We start from the raw sequence: 22,025 nt of genomic DNA on the forward strand, positions 1-22,025 counted from the left end.
ATAACCAAAAGTACAAGTGGAGGGAGGGGACAGTATATGAGCTTAATTGTCAAATCGGTTAGAAATCCTGCACTCCCTGGATTCTGTAATCCAACATCCGACTATATTTCCAAACTCTTTCAGCTCCGTGGATAGCATTAGAAAGTCTGCAGAGGATGAGGATGAGGATTCCTGCTAATAGCATGCTATGGTCAGTAGTGCTTTGTCAGGGATGATTTTGCTGAGAAGTTAATAAATGGTGAATGGAGGATTTAATTTCTTTTTTTCTCTTTAAGGTCTTGATGGACAACACTCAATGACATTAGAGAGGATTTTGAAGCACAGACTGCATACATGCATACACAACCAATTTTTTTATGCTGAAGTCAGTCATAAAGATTTATGTAATTCTACTAATGCATAAAACTCCTGTACTTTGGTGGAATGCAAAGCACAAATGACGTATGATTCTTGTGAGGATGGTGTCACGCTGACTTTGCTTTAGTCTTTCAGCAGCATGGGACTTCACACCATGTGGAGCAGCATCGCATCATTCTAATTAGGGAAATGTGTTGGAAAGCTATTTCCTCTTGAAAACAAATGACCAATCTCACAACAAAAGCCAGAGGAATGTCATCCTTATTTTTGCAAAGGCTGTGTCATGAGAAATCACTCAACCTAAATCCTTTGACATGCAATGATCATTCTAATGAATGGACATAAGGCAAGTTTGTGATATGACAGCAAAAGGATGGGACAGACAAGAAGGGGTTACAGGAGAAAGAAAGAGGGACGTTAGAGCAGGAAAAGAGGGGGTACTGGGGTCACACCAGCATCTATCAGCCAAAAGAGGGGCCTGAGATGGGGAAGGCGGAGGCAGCCATCCCTGCTTTTGGCTGGTACCATGTGAAGCTCTCTGCTTCCTCCCTCTCCCTCTGAAGGGCTTTGTTTCACACGCAAACAGCAGCGGTGGCCCCTACTTGCCTGGCCAAGCGCTCCATCCAAACTGGCAGCGGCAAGAAAAGGCGGGAGGTTGGGCTCGGGTTGGAGGGAGCGCAAGGTTATAGTGAGGAAGGGGGGAGCAATGGACATGTCCAGAATGCCAGTTCTTTCAGGCCACTGATGTCATGCCTGTGCCCACCGTGGGAGAGCAGCGGAGGGACTAAGGCGCCCCATTCTCTGTTCCCCCTCTCTCCACAGCCTCTTTTCCAGGATGAATGAATCTTTGAGAAGCAGCAGCCCATTGTCTCCCATAATCGACGCCGATTATCCCAATTTTATGCAGCCTTCCCAATGCGAGGAGGTTCCCTGAGTGCTGGCATTGAGGACCACTGCGATGCAGTAGGGACCACAAGGGGTTGTCCTAGCAACACTCTGTGACTTAGTGGGAAGGGGATGAGGGGAAAAGAGGAAGCTTTTAGTCACACAAATCCAGCACACAAACACAGCCTGATTAAAAACTACTTATAGATGCTATACGACCCGAGTGACTGATCGAACAGACACTCATTATCTTCTCCTCAGCTTATAAGTTTCTCTGTAAAATTCATATAAAACCATTTTATTATTTGGATTGAAAGAACATTTGCAAGCAGAACATCATTTAAAATACAAGTAATTTTAAATGAATTACTTGTATTATTTACTCCACCATTGGTGCAACAGGTGGTTATGCAATGACTATGAAGTGACTGGTTTTGCGGTTATAAAACCTGCATAATTCAGGTTTTATAGCATAGACATACATGTAAATCAGATATGCCAGTTTCCCACTGGCCTTTCGAGTGGCCCAGTGTTCAGTCTCATGATTTGTGTATCACAATATACTGTGAGGCAAAGACAACTGGATCTAGGCCAGTTTCCGGATATATCCCCCTTCTACCCGAACCAACCACCCAACTCCTGGGCCTCACAACCACTTGGAATACAGTGGGGAGAGAGATAGGCTCACACATTCTGGATGTCCAGAAGCTCTGAATCCCCTACCAGGTCCCTCCCAAAAGGGATCTCTCAGCAAACCCTTCAGGTTGCGAGGTGCATGTAAAGTAGAAGAAACATTCCAGCACCCACAGGAAAGAGAAGCTTTGTTACTCCTTCACTCAATTACGTATCTCTAGATAATTGCTAGGATGAGTACATTGATTGAAAAAAAGGCATTTCCACTGCATATACAAAAAATGTTCCACTGGGAAGGAAGTGGTTTTAACAATGAATACCCTGTCAAAGTCTCCACTGTCCTTTCTTCATATTTCCTTATCATTTTTGAAAATATGTTTTAATCATCAGGGTTAGACCTCAATGTTTCCTTCTATAAACTTGTTTCTGCATGTAAATTCACCCGAAGCAAAATATTAATCTCAAATTTACAACAGATGGTTCTAAAACTGAAAGACGGAAGCTCTCTTGAATCGAATCCAAGTGGACCTTCAATAAAGATTAAAAATCTGATCAAATCTGCATACTAAGTAAAGCTCCTTTCAGACTGATTTTCTATCAGTCAATATTAACACATTGTTGTTAGACCAAGTTCAAACAATAAACAAAAGTGTTGTGAACATAATTTGACACACTCAAACACTACGTTGAACACAACCATTTTCCATCCTAAAGCATGGACAAACTGTTGGATTGAAATGATTCTCTCACTGCTACCCTTTGTTCCTGAGTACTTTAAGGAAATCTTGGGTTAAATATTGCAAGTATAAAAATTTTTTAACATGTACAAATCTTGCTATGTTATGAAGTATATCAAAATGTTTCATTTTTCATTTCAATAAATGTTTGGAAAATATAATATACTATTTACAACTGACTCAGTGTTAAGCACCATGGTCTGAGAGATTTCAAGACTATGTAAGCTCTCTGATTTGGAAAAAAGGTGAAATATTGCACATTTTATTTACTTGGGATCCCAATTTAATTGGAAGGTTATATGAGATTTTTTATTTATTGATTTATTTATTTTTTTTTTTCATTACTAAAATCAGCTGTAACCTGAGTATTCCCTTTTGTGTGTTTAACATTTGTCCTTCTATTAATACTCCCTTTTTATTGGGTGATTTTAATATCACCCAACACATTTTAAAATCAGATATAGTGTGAGTAAATGCAAAATTCTATTTTCAAATGATAATGTTATTCAAATCATTATCATTTGATGGTCTGGATAGCATCAAATCATCCCTAGCCCTGTATGAAAAAGTAAAGTCACACCCTCCACTTACACCTCTAAATCTTGGATTATCTCCGGAATGCTGGGCTGAAATGTACCAGTTATCACTATTAATGGACTACGTCTCAAAACAAAGTATAAAAACAAAGTCATTGTCATAAATTACTTTACATAATAAATTTCAAAGCCAAAGCTGTAGTTTTGGGACTCTATTGAATTGAATATACAGCATTGGAACAGTGGTGAACCTCCACAGGAGAGACCAGCTTACCAAAAGAATGTCAAAATAGAACATTGAACAACATCTAAATCACTGCAGGTTTACTTGTCTCAGTTATGGCCATAATTCAACAATAATAAAAAAGATTAGGTAAAGACCAGTAATGGCCCCCAAAAAATCCAAAACTATCTCCCTTTTTCCAAAATACAACCAAAACTTTTGGGAAATAATTTTATTAAATGACAAAACAATGTTGAAACTTTTTGGAAAGTTTCAAGAGAGTTAAAAGTTAAGAAAGTTAAAAGAGTTAAGAGAGTCACTGTATGTGGTATAAAACTAGCATTACGTTTCATCAAAAAGAAGAAGAAAATGGTTTCATCAAAGTTCAGACTAAACAATTTGATTGAAATGCATGAATCCCAAAAATACTTGAAACCCTGCAAGATGACAAAAAGGTTTGCCAATTCTTGGCAGCACAGTTGTTACTGCCAAGGGTGGCACAAAAAGCTAAGGGGAAATTATTTTTCTCATAGTTCAGAGAGCTTTTATTGCTATTCAAAAAGTGTGTTTTGTATACTGAAGTTATTTGCATTCAAAACTGTATACTAAATTCAGTCCGTAATGCCTCCTGCATGACTTGTTCTTAAAGAGTTAGGTTATCCTGAGCTATTTCACGCTGCTATAGGCTTAAGATGCAGGACAGACTGACCACTTTACTTTTCTACTTCGTTCTTCTACTATTTTTCAATTTGCTGTTTTTGCTTTTACTTTAACTTCTAACATTATGTTTTCTCTCAGTTATTTTTCTCTCCAGAGAAGCTGCACCTGAACTGGCATTCTGTTTGACTGTAATGCCTTGTTGGAGAAGCTACTGGCTGAGAAAGAGCTGGCAAAAAACTCTTGCTTTATCTTTTTACTTTTTATTAAGATAAGAAAGAAAGCACTCCTAAATTAGCTTTTCTGTTTCTTTTCATGTCGTCTCAGTCTCCTACTGTTTGATAACCAGGATAAATTGAAATGTATGTGTGACATAAGTAAAATGACTTCTTTGTTAAGAGCTTTGAGAAGATAGTTATTGTAAACTGGCATTCTATAAATGAACTGAATTCAATTGAATTAAAATTACACTGATGGAAATGTGTCCCCCTCCCAAAAAAAAGGTAGAAGAATACAATTAATTTTTGACAGGACTACAGAGCTATAGTACCTGTTCTCTTCTTTGTAGTGGAAAAAAATCCTTATTTTTTGTTTTGATTCATATCATCATGGGTAGCTCTGACTTAAGCACAGACTAAGCTGCTTTTAGCGAAAGAAGATTGTATGTTGGCATTTGCTCTCACTGCTCTGCTATGACATAACTTCTCATATTAGACATTTGCATTTTTTAAATTGTTTCTTTTTATGCTGCCTTGTAAACATTGTATTTGAACCTTCTATTATTTTTATCCCACATGTGTGATGGCATGAGTGGATTTTTGTTATGGCAGTACAAGTGATAGGCCACGTACCAAGATATCCAAATGACTTATAAAAATTGACAATTTAAAACTGCAAAAGTTTTATTTCAAATTATTCCCATGATTTAAATGTCAGTTTATTGAGACACAGAAAAGGTGATAAATGCAGCCGGAGTGAATGGAGCTTTCTCTAGTTAAATGAAACATGCATTTTCTACATAGAAAACACAAAAATGTCAATGTTTGGCGATATTTCCAATAGCAATAAATACAAATAGGCATGATGTAGTTAAATCATTCAACCACATCAGACATTTCAGAGTAAAATGACAGTAAAAAAAGAATCATCTTGTATATATGTGGTCATTAACTCAAGGTTACTGCACATTGAGAATCCCACACCAGCCCAGACCTCCACTGACGAGCGACTGCAGCTGAAACTTTGTAGAAACTCTCCTTTAAAACATTTTCAATTTTTATCACAATATTTAACGATCCAAAGATGATTTTAATCTACTGAGAATTTTGCACAGAAAAATCTCATCCAGCAAAGTTTTGTATGTTCATAAAGAGAAAATTATGACAGAGGGTCTGTCAGTCTATCAGATGCTACCAGTCCCACTGTAATTTTGCCCCATCAGTGTATGATGACAAGCCGTTGTCAGGGGGCTGCTCTTAATCTGAGATAGACTCATCTTTAATGGCATGTATCTCAGAAAATAATTCAGCTTCACTGTTGAAGGTCAGGTCAGCAGCAACTGTTTCACATTTTTCTTAAACATCTGACATTTATGTGCCCTGCTTCAGTATTTATAACTTTAACCCTGTCCTCTCTGTGCTTTTAAAGAGATGTATCTGTGATGCCCATCATCTGGGTCCTTCTAAGCAGAAGCTAAAAGAATTTTATTGCTGCTTGGATCTAAGTGCAATCTTCCTGCCCTGCCACTTCCACACAAACGCTGAGAGGCAGAGAAAAACAAAATCACACAGTACACTAACTTGCGATTTCCTATAATGTTAAAGGATCTCTTTCTACACCTGCCTAAACTTGCAGTTTATGAACTGAGTCATTAAACTATCACAAGCAAACCTGCCTGTGCTTAACAAAACCTGCCTGTGTTTAACAGCCAAAGCCATCAGAAGCACACCGCTTCTGATGGCTTTGGCCTGATCCCCACAGGAGCTCATTAAATCAGTCAGCAAGGCAAGAACACCACACCCCTCTGTCATTCCTGTCATTCCCTGTCAGGGAATGACAGGAATACAATAACAATAACAATGCAGTGCAAACAAAGATAAGTGATAGTGTTTGTGTGTGGAGCTGGGTTGATGAAAAAAGGGGTACAATAAAGACAGTTTGCTTAGCTAGTGTAGACAAATGAATGGAGATGCAACCTAAAGAAACATGTGGGGAAGGTTAGATAAGGAGGTTGTATTTGAACTTGCCAGGTTAGTTGTAGTGGCGCAGTGTAATGCAATTACTTCATAAATCTTGTTTTGTACAAATCAGATTCAACACTCTCAGATTTAAATGCATGAAGATAATTAATCTTTCCCATAAATGTGAATGCAAATTCACACACACACACATATGCAATGCAACATTCTCATCTGGGATCCTAAGTCTGATGCTATTGAAGGTGGACAAGACACATTGCATTTACCCTGAGCGGTGCTTATAGGTGGAGTGAAATAGGTTGGATGATTTCTTTCTAATTAAACAACAGAGCCATAAGGCGCTGAGCACAGCGAGAAGCAGTCACCATGGCCTGCTCTCCTCACACCCCCCACAGTTTTGACTAAAGGCCATTCCTGCAAACGCACACGCAGCTCATTACATCCGCAAATTAAACCTAATGAACTCTCTCCTACACACCTATGTGTAGGAGAGATGTGTACACACCTCTGACATTTATGCAACAAAAATAGGTTTCTGATCATTGCTGGACCAATGATCAGCCACTAACTGTAGCACATAGTGATGTTTAGGTTTTAAGAGTATAGCAGCCGATAAAATGCAGCCACTGGTCCTATGCTACTGTCTTATACAGAGGCTATAGGCTCTTGACAATTGATACACATTTACTTCCTGGAGGTGTAGAGTGTGTTGAAGTTTTACATTTTACCAATTGACTAACGTTTGTCCACGACATATGTAGTACGCCAGTTCAACGCTATGAATGCTTACTGTAAGTCGCCTGCGCTGTAAAAAATCAACCTCAAAGACATAAGTGCCAATCCAAACAAGGTGGCTATTATTGTTAATTAAATATGTGAAGTGTGGCCAACACAGACCGAACAGCTTTGTTAACTTCGTCTGATTCCATTGCTAAAATTACAAGCAGACTACAATTCTACAACAGCACAGAAAATCAACATTGTCTGTGACTGCTTACACAATCAGGTAGTCACAACAAACAAAACTGATCATTCTGTCTGCTGATTGACCCGGTAGAATATCTACCAAAGAGAATCCAAGCAAAGGGAAGGAAGCCCAGGCTGTGCTTTAAGTGAGAATTTTCTAGAGAAGAATTGCACAGGAAACCAATGGGCAAAAAAGCATAACTAATATAAATACTTTACCTTTCAGTAGAACATATTGATACAGTCCTTAGTGGTCAAATATACTCTTTGGTTAACTTCCACATCCAACTACAAGATTGTAGCCTGTGTTATAGTTCATAGACACTAATTTTTAAGGCTATCTGTCAAATTTATTTCCCAGTTATATGATTTTCTATTTTTCGTATTCTGATGAAGATAATCTTACATCATTAATGTTAACCAAAAGCTGGAAATATGAAAGTATAACTGACCAATCTATCTCTTTCAGTGGCTCTACAATATGGGCCTTACGGGTTACATCACTCTTTTTACTTGTTTTGTCTGATCTTTTATCCCCTCTTATATAAATATCTGCTTAACATGTTATTTCCATGCTGCAGCACCTCAATAAGTCCTCTTGTTTGCATGTTTGACAGACATAAGATTTTCAACAAGGGGCTGTCTGGTCATGTCTGGACCTGCTTCCAAGCACTTGAACCCTTAGAATAACACAGACACAATGCAGGGAGACTTTCCTACAGGGATCACATCACATTTGCCCACAAGCAACCAAAGCAATGTTTGCTAGTAATACGACATACTTTGCAAAATCTTCATGAATGCAGAAAGGGAACCTCTGTTGTACCTCAGTTCATTGATTTTTTTCATGCTCTCATCGGCTTTTCTACTGTTTTATGATGATTTGATACAGGCAGCCACAATCAACATCAAGCTGTTCTCAACAAGAATATGTTCCACATGCTGCCATCGTTTGATCCCAGCCACAGGGAGATCCCTTGAGCTTGAACGTCTTAATTCTTTTCAAAAGAGGCTGATGTCAGCTTTAGCTGAGATTTCAGGCCAACAAATTTCTTCAAATCCCAGTTATACTTTAATCTTCAGACAAGACAGAAATACAGTTTGAATCACTGAATATTCATATATGTCAATCAGATGGATGGATGGATGGATGGATGGATGGATGGATGGATGGATGGATGGATGGATGGATGGATGGATGGATGGATGGATGGATGGTAGACAGACAGACAGACAGACAGACAGACAGACAGATAGATAGATAGATAGATAGATAGATAGATAGATAGATAGATAGATAGATAGATAGATAGATAGATAGATAGATAGATAGATAGATAGATAGATAGATAGATAGATAGATAGATAGATAGATAGATAGATAGATAGATAGATAGATAGATAGATAGATAGATAGATAGATAGATAGATAGATAGATAGATAGATAGATAGATAGATAGATAGATAGATAGATAGATAGATAGATGATAGATAGATAGATAGATAGATAGATAGATAGATAGATAGATAGATAGATAGATAGATAGATAGATAGATAGATAGATAGATAGATAGATAGATAGATAGAGTTCCCAATTAACCAGTGAATTATGTGCTGAGCCAAAACCCTCTAACAAACCCCTCTCTGTGTTCATCACCCATTGAGGCAAGCCGCTCTTGGAACACGCCAGCTCTGCCAGAATAATGGGCCACTTTACTGGACTCCAAGTTGGTTCACAGAATCCAGAGCTGGGAAACTGCTAACATGGGGTTCATAGGGAGGAGGGAAAACTTAATTGTTTCCTCGGTTTTTTTGTTTTTGCAACTACCCCTCCTCTCTTCTCCTCTTTTACTTCTGAAAAGAGGACTGACAAACGGGCAGTGAACAGCACTGTTGTGTGTTCCACTGGACAAGTGTGTGAGGTAAACAGATCTACAGTTCAGGGTCTATCAACTGGAGCTTGTCAGAATGGGATAGGCTGATCGGAGGGGAGCAGCACTCACGGAAAGGGCGGATTGGTCAGGGGTCTATGTGAGTAGAAGGAGTGAAGGCCAGTGTTTTTTGGGGGTTTTTTGTGGAGAAGTGGTGGATGAGGATGATGGACATAGCAGGCCAGAGAAACAGTGGGAGAGGGAGAAGAACGCTGCTGAATCTTACTACTTCTTATGTGGCCATTGAGTTTGGAGCTGAAGTTCTCATGCAGGTTCCATGTGGGCTTCCTAAAATGTCTGAAAGTGATGGAGCTCTCTGAGATTAAGCGGGCAATTGACAACTCTGCCTTGCTCTCCCACAGCTCAGGCTATTTACATACTTAAGAGGAACATTAATGCCTGTCGATTCCCCAAGTCTGAACAAAAGATGCACACAGACCTGCTTCTGAAGCCCATTGCGCACTTAATTGAGGATTTGTGGAAAAGGAAAAAAAGGGGAGAAATGGAAAAGAAGAAGGGTGAGACTGCAAGGAAGAGGGAGTGTGGAGAGCAACAAAACTTGGTGGTGGTGATGGAAGAGTTGTCATCTTCATTAACGCACTTTTTTTTCCCACACAGAGTTCCTAGTACACCAGAAGAACTGATAAGAAACATACAGTGATAGACACTTTGTCATATCAATATTCATACGTGTAGATTTTAATCTGGATGCCTAATAAATACAGGGTAAATACAGTGCTGATACAGCTGATTGTAACATACTGATTGACAGGATGGAATATTGAAAGTGCTAGTATTGTGCTAGATGTACTCAGATTTTAATGACAGTGACAACTTTGTGCTAATTAGCAGAAATCTGAATGAACATGATCTCACTAGTGGTTCCTCAAGTCTCAATACTTACACCATTTGAATGTTTCCTGTCAAAGCAGGGCATAGAGTAGCTAGTTTTGATGTTTTAGTTTATATGCTGCTCAGCTCTGGAAGAACCAAGACTACAAAATCTTTAGTAAAACCTTTCCATACAGGCCAACTATTATTTTGTTAGTTTTCAATCATGTCTAAGCTGTCAAAATGTGTCAATTTGGATTTAACTTTTTTTTTCAGTGTTATGCTTTAATTTTGCTATTCCTTTAATGTATTTCTTGGCTTTATCACATTTTTCTTCATTTCCTGTAAAGGATTTTGATATTTCTCCCCTTGACTTACTATTGCTCTATACTGAATAAAATGAAATTCTCTAAATATCTTTAGAAAGAAAACATGGATGCAAACAGTGAAAGGCAGAACCTGTTTCTCTGTTTCAAATGTTATTATGGGTTTTGATTCTGCAAAACAGACCCCTATTCACAGCTTACCTCTGTTTCTAGGATCAAAGGAAGGTTGTTCATCATCTTTCTCATTCTCAGTTTGGACAACATGTTTAAAGTGCACAGTTCCCTGGCATACACTAAAGGCAGCTCTCTCTGCTAACCAGTGTGAATCTGTCAGACTGAATCTTGTGACAACTGTTCAGATGAACCATTTTGTTTCAAACAAATCTCTTCATGTGCTTTCATTATAATTCCTTTGTTGCTGCACAATGGGCTGATTATTTACAGTGGCATGGCCTTTAGTAACAGAGGGGAAAAACAAATATGAGACCCCCGTCCTCCACCCTCTTTCCGTTCTGCCTCCTCTACGGCTTACCAATCACTCTGTGAGCAATTTCGTGACACCCCCCTGCTGACCTGAATTCCAATGCAGCAGGTGCCAAAGGATGTGGGAGGTTTGGGGATTTCAGAGGAGAACAGCAATGGTGTATGGGATAACATAATCAGAATATCAATAAATGCTGACTCTACCCCTTTAAGACTCCCCCTGTGTGTAAATTCAAATGATACCAATTCTGAACAGTAACTCTACTTATGTAAAGCCATAAAAAGGGGAAATTACCTAATTCAATGAGTTTTCCCATGAGCAGTTTTGATCAGCGATTAACATCAAATAGTGAAAAATCAGATTTGTTTTTGTTCCTAAGCATGAACACCAGGAGTTCCCACTATTTTGTCTGTTTACACACCAAAGCGAAAATTGCACTTGAGAAACAAAAAACTAACAACAACGACAACAAGAACAGCTGCATTAGGGTTGGTTTTTTTCATAGTAATATTTATTGTAAAAAAAAAAAAAAATCAATAATGTAATTCATGATAAGAATTTTGATTTGTTGTCTTGATAAATTCCAGTAAGGTTTATTTGTCGCACTGTATATGCTATAAATATAGTACACATAGACGACCACGACTGAATATGAGAGAGGAAAAATATGGCAGGCTTACTGATACAGAACGCTAACTTCAAGTCCAAACCTTTGTATCATCCAACAGCTTGTACTTTGCTGCAGCACAGACATCTGATAACAGTTATAAGCATATCATTCAATGCACAAATGAGGATTAATCACAGAATTCCATAATTCCTGTTAGATCTAAAACTACTACACCTATCTAAAAAAACCTCTGCATAACTTTTTTTCAGTACTTGAAAAAATCATCATCTCAATTATTTACACCTCTGGTAGATACACATTTACAATTCTTTGTATCTAGTTTAGAAGTTTGATATTAATAAGAAATGAGACAAAAGCCTCTCCAGAGAAAACAATTGTCTTGTCTTTTGTTTACATTTAATTTTAAAAAATGGCATGATGACCATTATTTATACTTAATAATCAATTTAAAAATACATTGGCAATGCAGAAATTAGACACTTCATATATTTGCCATATTTCACGTTTCTAATTTTACTTGGATCATTTATCTCTGGTGATGATAATTTGTCTCTGTCAGCCCCCTAATCTGTTGCAGTCTCCAAACCAGATTCCAGTCAGGAATCTGGCTTGATATTAGTTCTGGTAAATAAAAAAAAAACATGTTAATAAAATCAAAGCACTAATTTGGTCATACATACTATAATTTGTTTCAACATGTGTTGGCCTTCTATTGCATCCACTACCTTTTTGAAAAACTTGTAGGCTATTATTATTAGGGTGGTATTCTTCACCTGTGTCTACCCTGAGAGACAAAAGACATCTTGTATATCCTGCAGGAGTCTGTTGAGGTATGCATCAACAATCTAAACCTATGATTTCAGAATTCCACTATTCCAGAAAGACTAGGAATATGAAACACATAAATGATATCATATGACAGAGACTTTGTTTTTACCCCACACTAAAAAAAAATTCCAAACCTTATTCCCTGATATGTGATGATTTTTCACTAAAATATTTATATTTTACCTAAAAAGTCTACAAACATGCATGGCTAAAAACAACAGATACTCGTTTCTTTTTTTTTTGTTTTTTATTTTGTTTATTTTCCAAGTACACAGTCACTGTTTACACCATGTTCCAAATTATTATGCAAATTTAAGTGTCATAAAGATTTTTTTTATTGTGCTATTAAATTTATAAATAGTATTGTGTGTCAGGGCTCTTTGAATCATTATAATCAATTGATTTTGTCTGGTGAGCTCAATTAAAGATCTACTTCAGAAGGATGTTCCACATCATTAAGCAGGCCACAGGTTGCAAGCAATATGGGAAAGAGAAAAGATCATCAGATAGTGTATGACAAGGTATGAAAACATTAAATATTTAACAAACACTGAAGCCTTATCGTACTGTGAAGAGATTTCTAGCTGATTCAGAACAAAGATGGGTTTGTGCAGACAAAGGCATAATGAGGAAGGTTTCTGTTAGACAAATTCATGGGATTAAGAGAGCAGCTGTTAAAATGCCCTTACAAATAAGCAAACAGTTATTTAAAACTGCTGATGTCTCTGGAACCTCAAGGTGGGGGATCCTCAAGATGCTTGTGCTGCATGAACCTACTTTTCGGCCACCCCTGACCAGAGCTCACAAGCAGAAATGGTCGCAGTGGGCCCAGCCATACATGAAGATTAAATTTTAAACAGACTTGTTCACTGATGACTTCTGTATCTGGATGGTCCAGATGGACGCAGTCGTGGATTGCTGGTGGATGGCCACCATATACCAACACAGCTGTGATCTCAGCAAGGAGGTAATGGAGTTATTTTTTGGGCCAAAATTATGGGGAGAGAGAGTAAGACCTGATCAGCACCTTCAGAGTCCCTGAAGATGTGAAAATGACCTCCGCAAAGTATATGGACTTTCTGACTGATCACTTTCTTTCATGGGTCAAAAAGAAGAGCCGAACCCTCAGTAGCAAAATCATCTTCATGCATGACAATGCACCATCTCATGCTGCAAGGAATACCACTGTGTCATTGGCTGCAAGGGGCATAAAAGGGGAGGAACTCATGGTGTGGTCACCATCCTCTTCTAACCTCAACCCTATTGAGAATCTTTGGAGTTTAATCAAGCTGAAGATCTGAGGGTGGAATGCAGTTCATATCAAAACAGCAGCTCTGGGAAGGTTTTCTGACATCCTACAAAGAAATTTAAGCAGAAACTATCCACAAACTCACAAGTTCAATGGATGCAAGAATTGTGCAGGTGATATCAAAGAAGGAGTCCTATGTTAATATGTAACTCGGTCTGTTAAGATGTTTTTGATTCAAATAGCTTTTGATGTTAGTACATGTGACCACTTAATGCTGCACAAAGAATGATCATTTGCAGTTCTTTATAATTCATAAAATGTTTAGAAAATTTGCTGTGCATAATAATTTGGAACAGTGCATTTTGAGTTTTTTATTTTTGAAGAAAATACTGTTCTCATGGGGAGCTTAGTTCAGTAAAATTTGATTTATACTGTAATAGTTCATGACTTGAAAATTATACTCACCATCATTTGCATTGACTATTTAAGAAAATATCACTTGCATAATAATTTGGACCACGGTTTATGCCGCTGTCTCATAGCAAAACTGAAGAGGCGCTTCATCCACAGCCAGCTGAGATCTATCATTTTGCCGCCCAGCAGCAGCCCCACTGGTGAATGCTTATGTGTCTGTTCCTGTGCAGTCATACAGAAGTGAAGGGAAGCAGGCTCTTTGTTTGGTCAGTCCATGGGAATGGCCTCACTCTGTTCAAGCTCTCTGAGAAACGATATGCTGATTCTATAGGCAGGACCATAAGAGTGTGAATCACCCTCTTCTCATCACTGGGAAGATGCACAACCAGAATACAGTGATGAGGGGAAAGAGACAAGTGAAACTGAATGATATTAAAGTAATTAGAAAGGAATTAAATAATAGGATACTGAGAAAGCAAAAAAGAAGAAAAAAAGAGAGACAGAGATAGATGAGCAAGCAAAGAGTGAACAGAGGAGCTGGATGGTACTTTGGCAGCTTCTGTGTGTTCCCAGGAGGATTACTCAAACACTGGATACAAAAGACTGCCAACAAGACCACAATGAAGCCCCATGAATGGCCACGCACATCCGTATACTTGCCCAAACTCACACATCTCCGAGAATGTGTCCCTGCTGGGTCTGCTGTCTATGTCACCTGGATCCTCACCTCTTTTTTCCTACTTCTACTGTCCTTTTCTCTCCCAGTTTCCTAGCTCGGTACCCACCATCTATCTCACTCCCACCAGTGAGAAGAGAGCTTTGACTGCACTTACTGGCAGGTAACATATGTTCCATTTTCAGGCTATTTGCTCAAAGGCAGGATAATTTAGTCACACAAATTGCCTCAAGAAGAACAGACCGCACCCTTTTTTTTCCCCTCAATCACTTGATTTATGAGTCTGTGATTTATGTACACAAGACTAACAAAACAATTTCATGGTTTTGTTTCTTTTCTTTTACCTATTTTAATATTTTAATTTATCCCTCCCACATAGTGATGTTCTCACACTCTCACACACACACGTCTGGCACTGGTATAATCTCACTTCAGAAGTGTTTCCACATTATTTTTGGATTTTTTTTTTTTTCAAGGAACAACACTTTACTCAAGGAGCAATGTATAAAACAAAGAACCCGAGCATGCAATATTTTAACCTGTTTTTTTAATTATTTCATGTAAACTTTCTGCAGCAGTTATTTTCAAACATTTTATGAAATGTCACAACAACATAAATATCAGTTGTTACTTGCAGCACAAAACAAGAAAAAGAAATTGCATTTTCAGTCTTGCGCAAAATAATTTGCTCTGATCTACTTAACTTCGTCTGTCGTTTTTTTTTTTCTTTTTTTTTTTTTCTGGGCAAATCTTGTTCAGTCTGATGTAAATGCCCCCTGGTGGCTGTAGAGTAACAGTCTTAAAGTTCATGTTAATGAACACACAGAAAAATCCCCACAGGTAAAAAATTACTTTAAGGGATATAAAGTTAATTTGATTATTTATGTTATTTGTGTCTGAGCAGGGGGAAGATGTGCTGCATGCTGCAACTGATTCTAAATAACCAATCTTACTTTTCCAGCCATTTTCATAACATTCATCTAATTTGACTGCCATTACAATCACAATTGAAAAAAACGTGACATAAATGAGCACTTTATCTGGAGAGGTAATAAGTATGATGTAAAAGATGTAACTATCAAGCATAAAGCATTGAATATAGTAATTTGAACTTATTGTTGGAGTTAAAACATGTCGTGTAAAATGCTGGAGGGAAAAAGACGGTGTGGTGGCTTGTTGGGCTCAACCGGAAATGGGGGTCCAAATGCTCCTTTTGGCCTCCTACAATTTCGGGCCTGGTTCTGGCGAAAATGAATATTGAAAATATACAAAATATAGGATTGCTGTCAATGTCTGTAGCATGTGTCAGAACACGCTTACTATCAAGTGACTCATGCTTTGCTGTCTGAGCTTGCCTTGAATGTCTGCCTTGTTCATTCATGTAGGTTAGAAATGCAACATACATAGTAGCTTCTGGAAAGAAATGTGTTAGCTGCATAGACTGTTCAGAATCCCCCTTCAAGGCCAGGATTTTCCCTTGACAATAGCGACACAAACCACATTTCGAAGCTTGCACCACCAGAGGAACATGTACACTGAAATCCATCATTTATCTGAGACTCAGTTCACAGGAGCGTCTGCAAGCGACTGCCCAGAAACGCTTTCCAGACAAGCCAAGATGCAGAAGGCAATCAACTCAAGGTGCCAAGAGACTTGGTTTCCATGGTGACATTGATGGTACCTTTGAAAAAGTGCCTGTTTCCGTGAGTATGTTTTATTGAGCATGCATGCGTTTTAATATGAAAGAGAAAAAGGACTGCAATGATTGACTAGGGAGACGGGTGGCTCAACTACGGCACAAACAGAAGCGATGGTAGTAAAATTTGTTTTTCCTCAGATGTAAATATGTAAGGCAGCAGAAAAAGGGAATTCCTTTACATCATGCCATTAATTTGCAAAAACAGGAAGTTGTATTAATTCCTGATGGCATTAGAAATACGGTACAGGAGAAGATGCATATTGAAAACCTTTTTTCAAAATATAATGTTTTATATTTGCATTGTAATTCACACATTTAGATTAGTCCACCTGAATCTATGGTCTTTCAAGTATAGGTTAATCAAGTGGCCAAAATGTCAAAACTATCAATTCAGAATTTAGCTCAAAGCAACTAGTTGACAGCTAATTCAATCAAAAAGATAGCCTACTTACATTTTTTAAGCAAATGTATATGTAAGTACCAGATTTTACCATGATTAAAAAAGCAAAAGCTACAAAATTACCCAAAGAGCTTGTTGCAATTAATGTTGACCAGAGGCTGCAGTCTTAACCGGAATGCACATTTTGTCCCTTTTTAAAGCACATAACTTGATTTTTTTCATAGATTGCTTAAATTTCAGCATGTACCTCTTCTTGGAGTTTCAAAATTATGACAGAAATAATTGCACTTCTTTATATGGCTTATTATGGCTATTCAAACCTCGGTAGTACTTTTCTTTGCAATATGTTTCTATTTATTTGTTGTGTCTATAGTCAATGGTCAATGTATCGTTTCAATCTCATGCTCATTTCAGAATGAAAATATTAACTTCAGTAATGCTACCCATTTGCACCTGAATAAATGGCTAAAATTTAACTTCTGGTGTTTAACTGTAAAACAACTTAAATCACGATTAAAACAATTGTTTTCCCGATGATCTCCAGTAAAAAGCGTTCTCTCGTTTGCATGATAAAATAAGAAACAAACAAAAGCATCTTACCTTTGCTGGGAACCACAATGAGAAAGTTTTTTTTTTTTTTTTTTTTTTTTGTTGCTGTTGTTGTTTTTGGTCTGCAGGCTCTATCAGCGCATCCGCTTCAGACTGGGTGAGCCACGACGAGCTGCAGAGCGCACAGCGGTCCGGGACAGGAGCGCTCTTCACACCGAGGGGCTTCTGTTTTTTTTTTTTTTTTGTTTTGTTTTTTTTTCTGCCAGTAAAATCCGAGCAGCTCCTGCAGCTCAATGCTCCCACTGACTGAGCTCTGCCTTTACCTCGCTCTTCGACACTTTACTCCCCTCCGTCTACCTCCTCCTCAACACCTCCCCCTCACCGCCTCCGTCTTTGTCTCTTCTGCATGGGAATGCCAACTCCCGTTGGTCGAAGATGCAGCCGACACCCCAGCATTCCCTCTTCCTCTGTCTCCTTATTCTTCTACCTCTTTTTATTACCCGCACGCAAACACCATTTGGTGTTAAAGTTCATGCGAAACCTGTTCAGGACGGGAAGCACGTGGAGTACAGAGAGTCTGTGATCAGAACTGATCACACATGGAATCCTAATTGCCTAAAGCATAGCTTTAACATTTTAGGGAAAGTGATGTTTTTTGTCCATTGTTTTTTTTTTTTAGACCTGTTCTGTTCACACGTGTGTCAGAAAATCTAGAGTTTGTGTGGGTAGTCAGTTAGAATAAGCAAAGTACACCATGTCCCAATGGTCAACCCATTCATACACAGCAAACCCCACAAATAGGCAAACCTTCATGTTTAAAGTCATTAAATACACTACTCTTATCTTGCACTAAGTATGACCAGAACATTTTTTTTAAATATCCTAAATAGTCTTTAAGTTGAATACATTTATATAGTAATGGTTATCCTAATCACTCTTGTAAAAGAAATCTGACAGAATATTTCTTTTGTAGTTTCTTTTTCAAAACACATAGTGACTGGGTCAGTAATCTATGACTTTTTGTTTCAGTTAGATGGAAATATGAGATGACATTTATATATATATATATATATATATATATATATATATATATATATATATATTATATATATATATATATATACATTTTGCTATTGTTTTAAACATTTGCTCAAATGTTAATATGTCTATTCTACACGACAAACAATTATATTGGTTATTAAACTTCATTCACTAAATAGATAATGAGACTAAATATTTCTTAAAAAATCTAGCACCCTTTTCTGATAACTGTCAGAAATGACACAAGTGTTTGGCTCACAAGACTTGAGAAGAATGTGACATTTCTCAACAGGTAGCGGTTGCAGCTGTTAAGGTGAGGCATGCCCTGCTAATTGCAGCCACAAATACATCATCCAGCATTTTAGAGCAGAATTGTTATAGAATCACAGTGATCACCAATCTGTCCTGTGTGGACTCAGAGCCTTTCTGTTAATGTTCAAAATCTCAGAGTACCCCTTTGTGTTCCTGTGATTTTATTGCTTGTTTGTTTGTTTGTTTTTTACATAAAAATATGTTAAATTGAGTTTGAGTTTTGATATAAGACAGCATTATGGAACAAGTCAGTAAAGACATTTATATGTGAAAGTACATTCAACAGGATATTTTTTTTTAACCACAATCTAATAAATGGCACAAACAGCTTAACACGAAGCCTAATGTTGGCCTGCTGAGCAAAGCAATTTCTTTAAATGCATTTCATACATTTACACACATTGGCTTACTCAAAACTGTTTCTTTGCATTTCTTCTATGGCATTGCAACATCAGCTCAAAAACATTGTTGACACTTTTAGTGAAAGCGCTCGATGTTGGATTCTCTGAGCTGTGTGAAAGCGGTGGGTGTGTTTCTCCTAACCTCTCTCTATGCAGATTGTGGCGGGCAACACTAGAGCTGATCTGGCAACAATAAGAAGCAGAACTAAGAGGAGTGGTTCCCCTCAAGGCAGGGACCAGATGATCCATTCACTTCAAGTGATAATAGGATCTGAAGTTAGAACTTGTATAACCTGAACCCTATCTTTCCTCCTTGCTGTCAGTTTCTCAGATGAAGATCTCCTCCTGGATTCCTGGTTTCTGTTCTCTGGCTGGCTGTGCTGATGTTGTTCTGATGTTCCTCCAAAAGTCTGCTATTCAGTTACTTAAATTGTTCCTATGCCAAAAACAATCAACAACAACAAAAAAACTTTTCCTCCTTACCTATTCAGGCAAATCTTCATCCAACCTCCTGTAATATTAGTAATCACCCACCTTCCCTCCGAGAGAGGCCCTGTGTTGATCCTCTCCCCTACTAGTGACCTACTCTTTCCTGAAATGCCACTTGTCCACAATAAAACTATTAACCTTCCTGATCCTGTGTGCTCACTGTCTGTATCGGAGTCTAATAAAAACAATTATGTGACACACATATATGAATTTTGTGAGTGCCTCATACTTTTTCAAAAGCATGAGTGCTAGTCTATTTGGAAAATGTAAGATAAACTGGCACAGTAAGAAAACTAAGAGAATTCCTTTACCTATGGTTTTGCTCAAGATTTGAAAAAGTCATCCTTTATCACACTGTCTGCAATCTTCAGACAGTGTGATAACATGTGGCAATTTATGCCATTCACAGTAATAACTTAGGCCATTGATGTTATAGAACTGAGCAATGTTAAACAAAATGCAGGCCAAACTCTTCACCAATGGATTGCACAAATTGTTTCAGTCTCAGATTATTCTACTGCAATAAATTGTTTTTAACCTTTGGTTATTTGAGTATTTTGTGAATTGAAAATCTGCATCGACAACACTGATGCTTAAAAACAAATTATACCTTCAAAGCAAGTATTCAGATTTTATTTAAAAAAATGAATAAAATTCCCAATTATGAATGAATTCAATTTTGTCGCATTATGAGTCTAATTTACCAGCAAAACAGAAGGATCCATTTTCTTCATCCCAGGACACTAAAAGTACAAATGGTAGCAGACACCAATCTGTGGACATCAACTGAGTCCCCTTGTGAGATTCAGGGGTCAGAATTGTACCCCACTGCCTCTCAATGTGCTAACCACTTTCTCATGGCAGCATTTTCTCACCACTACTCTGGTCTAAACTAAGACAACGCCTCCGTTACCAGGTCAGTCAGACTATGGTTGAGTGTTTTCTGTCTCTGTCTATTGATGAAGCCTTGTGAGTTTACAAGTGCCTGTGAACGGAGACCATCCTCTGGGAAACACAGAACTTTGGTGATCTCAACCGTTTGTTAAAAAAAGATGAAGACAGTGTGTCTTTCACTGATAGTGATAGTAGTGCATAGTCAAATCCATCCTCTAAGATATAGACATAGGCCAGTATTTGCTCAAATATTTCTGCATTGGATCAAAGTCAGTGTTCTAATTTCTAATACTGTATTTTTTTTTTATCTTTTATGAGTTTCAGAGTATTTTATTTATTGTTTGACTTGTCCATTCTAAGAATAATTGCTTTATCTGAAGTTACATATTGTATATTGAAGCTACTGGAGGTTCTAAATTCTACTTTATAACATTGTAATCATGCTTTCACATTTTGAGTCTTCAGACTATTTTTTAGTTCTTTCAAACGTGTTTTTTGGTCCAATGACATGATTTTATTTTTGGCTTGATCTTTTTTCTTTGATTTAAATGCTTTTGGTTCTATTAACTGATGGTGATGCATTTAGTTTTGTGGTTGCAATGTGAAAAAAAAAAAAAGAAATGTGAAAAAGTTGAAGGTGTAAAGTACTGTTTCATGTACATATGATATTTAAGAAGGAGGACATATACCTTTTAACACACTATTTTCTTTATTTAAAAAAATGTAACATTTTACATTATGTCTTTTAATACATTATATACATCTTTTGCACCATTAGATCTGTTATTATACAGAACACTGAATTCATAGATATTACTATCCAAACCTTTATTAGTTAGAATGGTCATCTGAATTGTTTTCTGGTCATTTTCAAGTCTTTAACATTAGTCTAAGGCACCCAAACTTTGAGCTATTCAGAAGAAGAGGTAACTGCTTAACACACCTATGTTTGCTACCACCCCAATTCACTTAAAGCATTATATCGTCCAGTGTTGCTTCTGCATTTACTTGAAAAATGCCCTTTTGCATTAGACATTGGACAGAATGAATACTCTGAGGCCAGGTCTTTATTTGATGTTGCTCTCAATCCAGTCTTTAAAGTTAGCCACACGTGTGTAAACTGTGTAGAGTTCAGGATCACATTCCCCCTGATCGTAGCCAAAGCTCACCAGTCCCAAGAGTCTCCACAAGCCTTTGTTGTCCTTTTGCATCTGAGAGGACTTCAAATCATATCTGACCTGGTTCCCAGAGTTGGCAGGGAGGACAAGAATGCCCCCAGTGTCAGACGGACATATGTTAGATGGACCATAGTCAGGTTTTTGGCTTGCACATAGCATATTGTCTGTAACACTGACCGGCATGCCGTTACGAGCATACTGATGCTCACATGGGACAATATCAGCAAGGTGAACCAGCCCAACCCTTGCCTTTTCCTCAAGGCCCAAACTAGAATCCTGCAACGGAGACCAGCCTGTCACAAGCCCTTGATCTGATGTAGCCTCTTCCTCCTCGTTCTCTGACAAGCAGAGCGGCAAGACCTTTTCTCCAATTCTTGCCTTGTCTAATAACTTGATAACAGCGATGTCAGAGTCAAGAATATAAGGATCGTAATTTGGATGTACAGCAATGGAGCTCACCTAAGGAAAAAGAGATTTGTAACTTTATTATGTTTCTCG

General features: G+C 37.8%; 2 protein-coding genes across 2 annotated transcripts in view; both read right to left on the bottom strand.

The window, feature by feature from the left end:
* LOC129358314 (excitatory amino acid transporter 2-like) overlaps positions 1–17,708 on the bottom strand; it is a 35,491-nt gene extending 17,783 nt beyond the window's left edge. The window contains exon 1 of the mRNA XM_055027281.1: positions 17,264–17,708. The gene's annotated coding sequence lies outside the window, so the exon portion shown is untranslated. The remainder of the gene's footprint in view (positions 1–17,263) is intronic.
* A 3,327-nt stretch (positions 17,709–21,035) lies between these two features.
* LOC129365295 (inactive serine protease PAMR1-like) overlaps positions 21,036–22,025 on the bottom strand; it is a 31,184-nt gene continuing 30,194 nt past the window's right edge. The window contains exon 14 of the mRNA XM_055038428.1: positions 21,036–21,986. Coding sequence (XP_054894403.1) covers positions 21,417–21,986 — 570 coding nt within the window. The 3' untranslated portion in view covers positions 21,036–21,416. The remainder of the gene's footprint in view (positions 21,987–22,025) is intronic.

Source organism: Poeciliopsis prolifica, unplaced genomic scaffold, assembly GCF_027474105.1.
Source record: "Poeciliopsis prolifica strain line A6 unplaced genomic scaffold, Auburn_PproV2 SCAFFOLD001, whole genome shotgun sequence".
In the NCBI taxonomy this organism is placed as follows: Eukaryota; Metazoa; Chordata; class Actinopteri; order Cyprinodontiformes; family Poeciliidae; genus Poeciliopsis; species Poeciliopsis prolifica.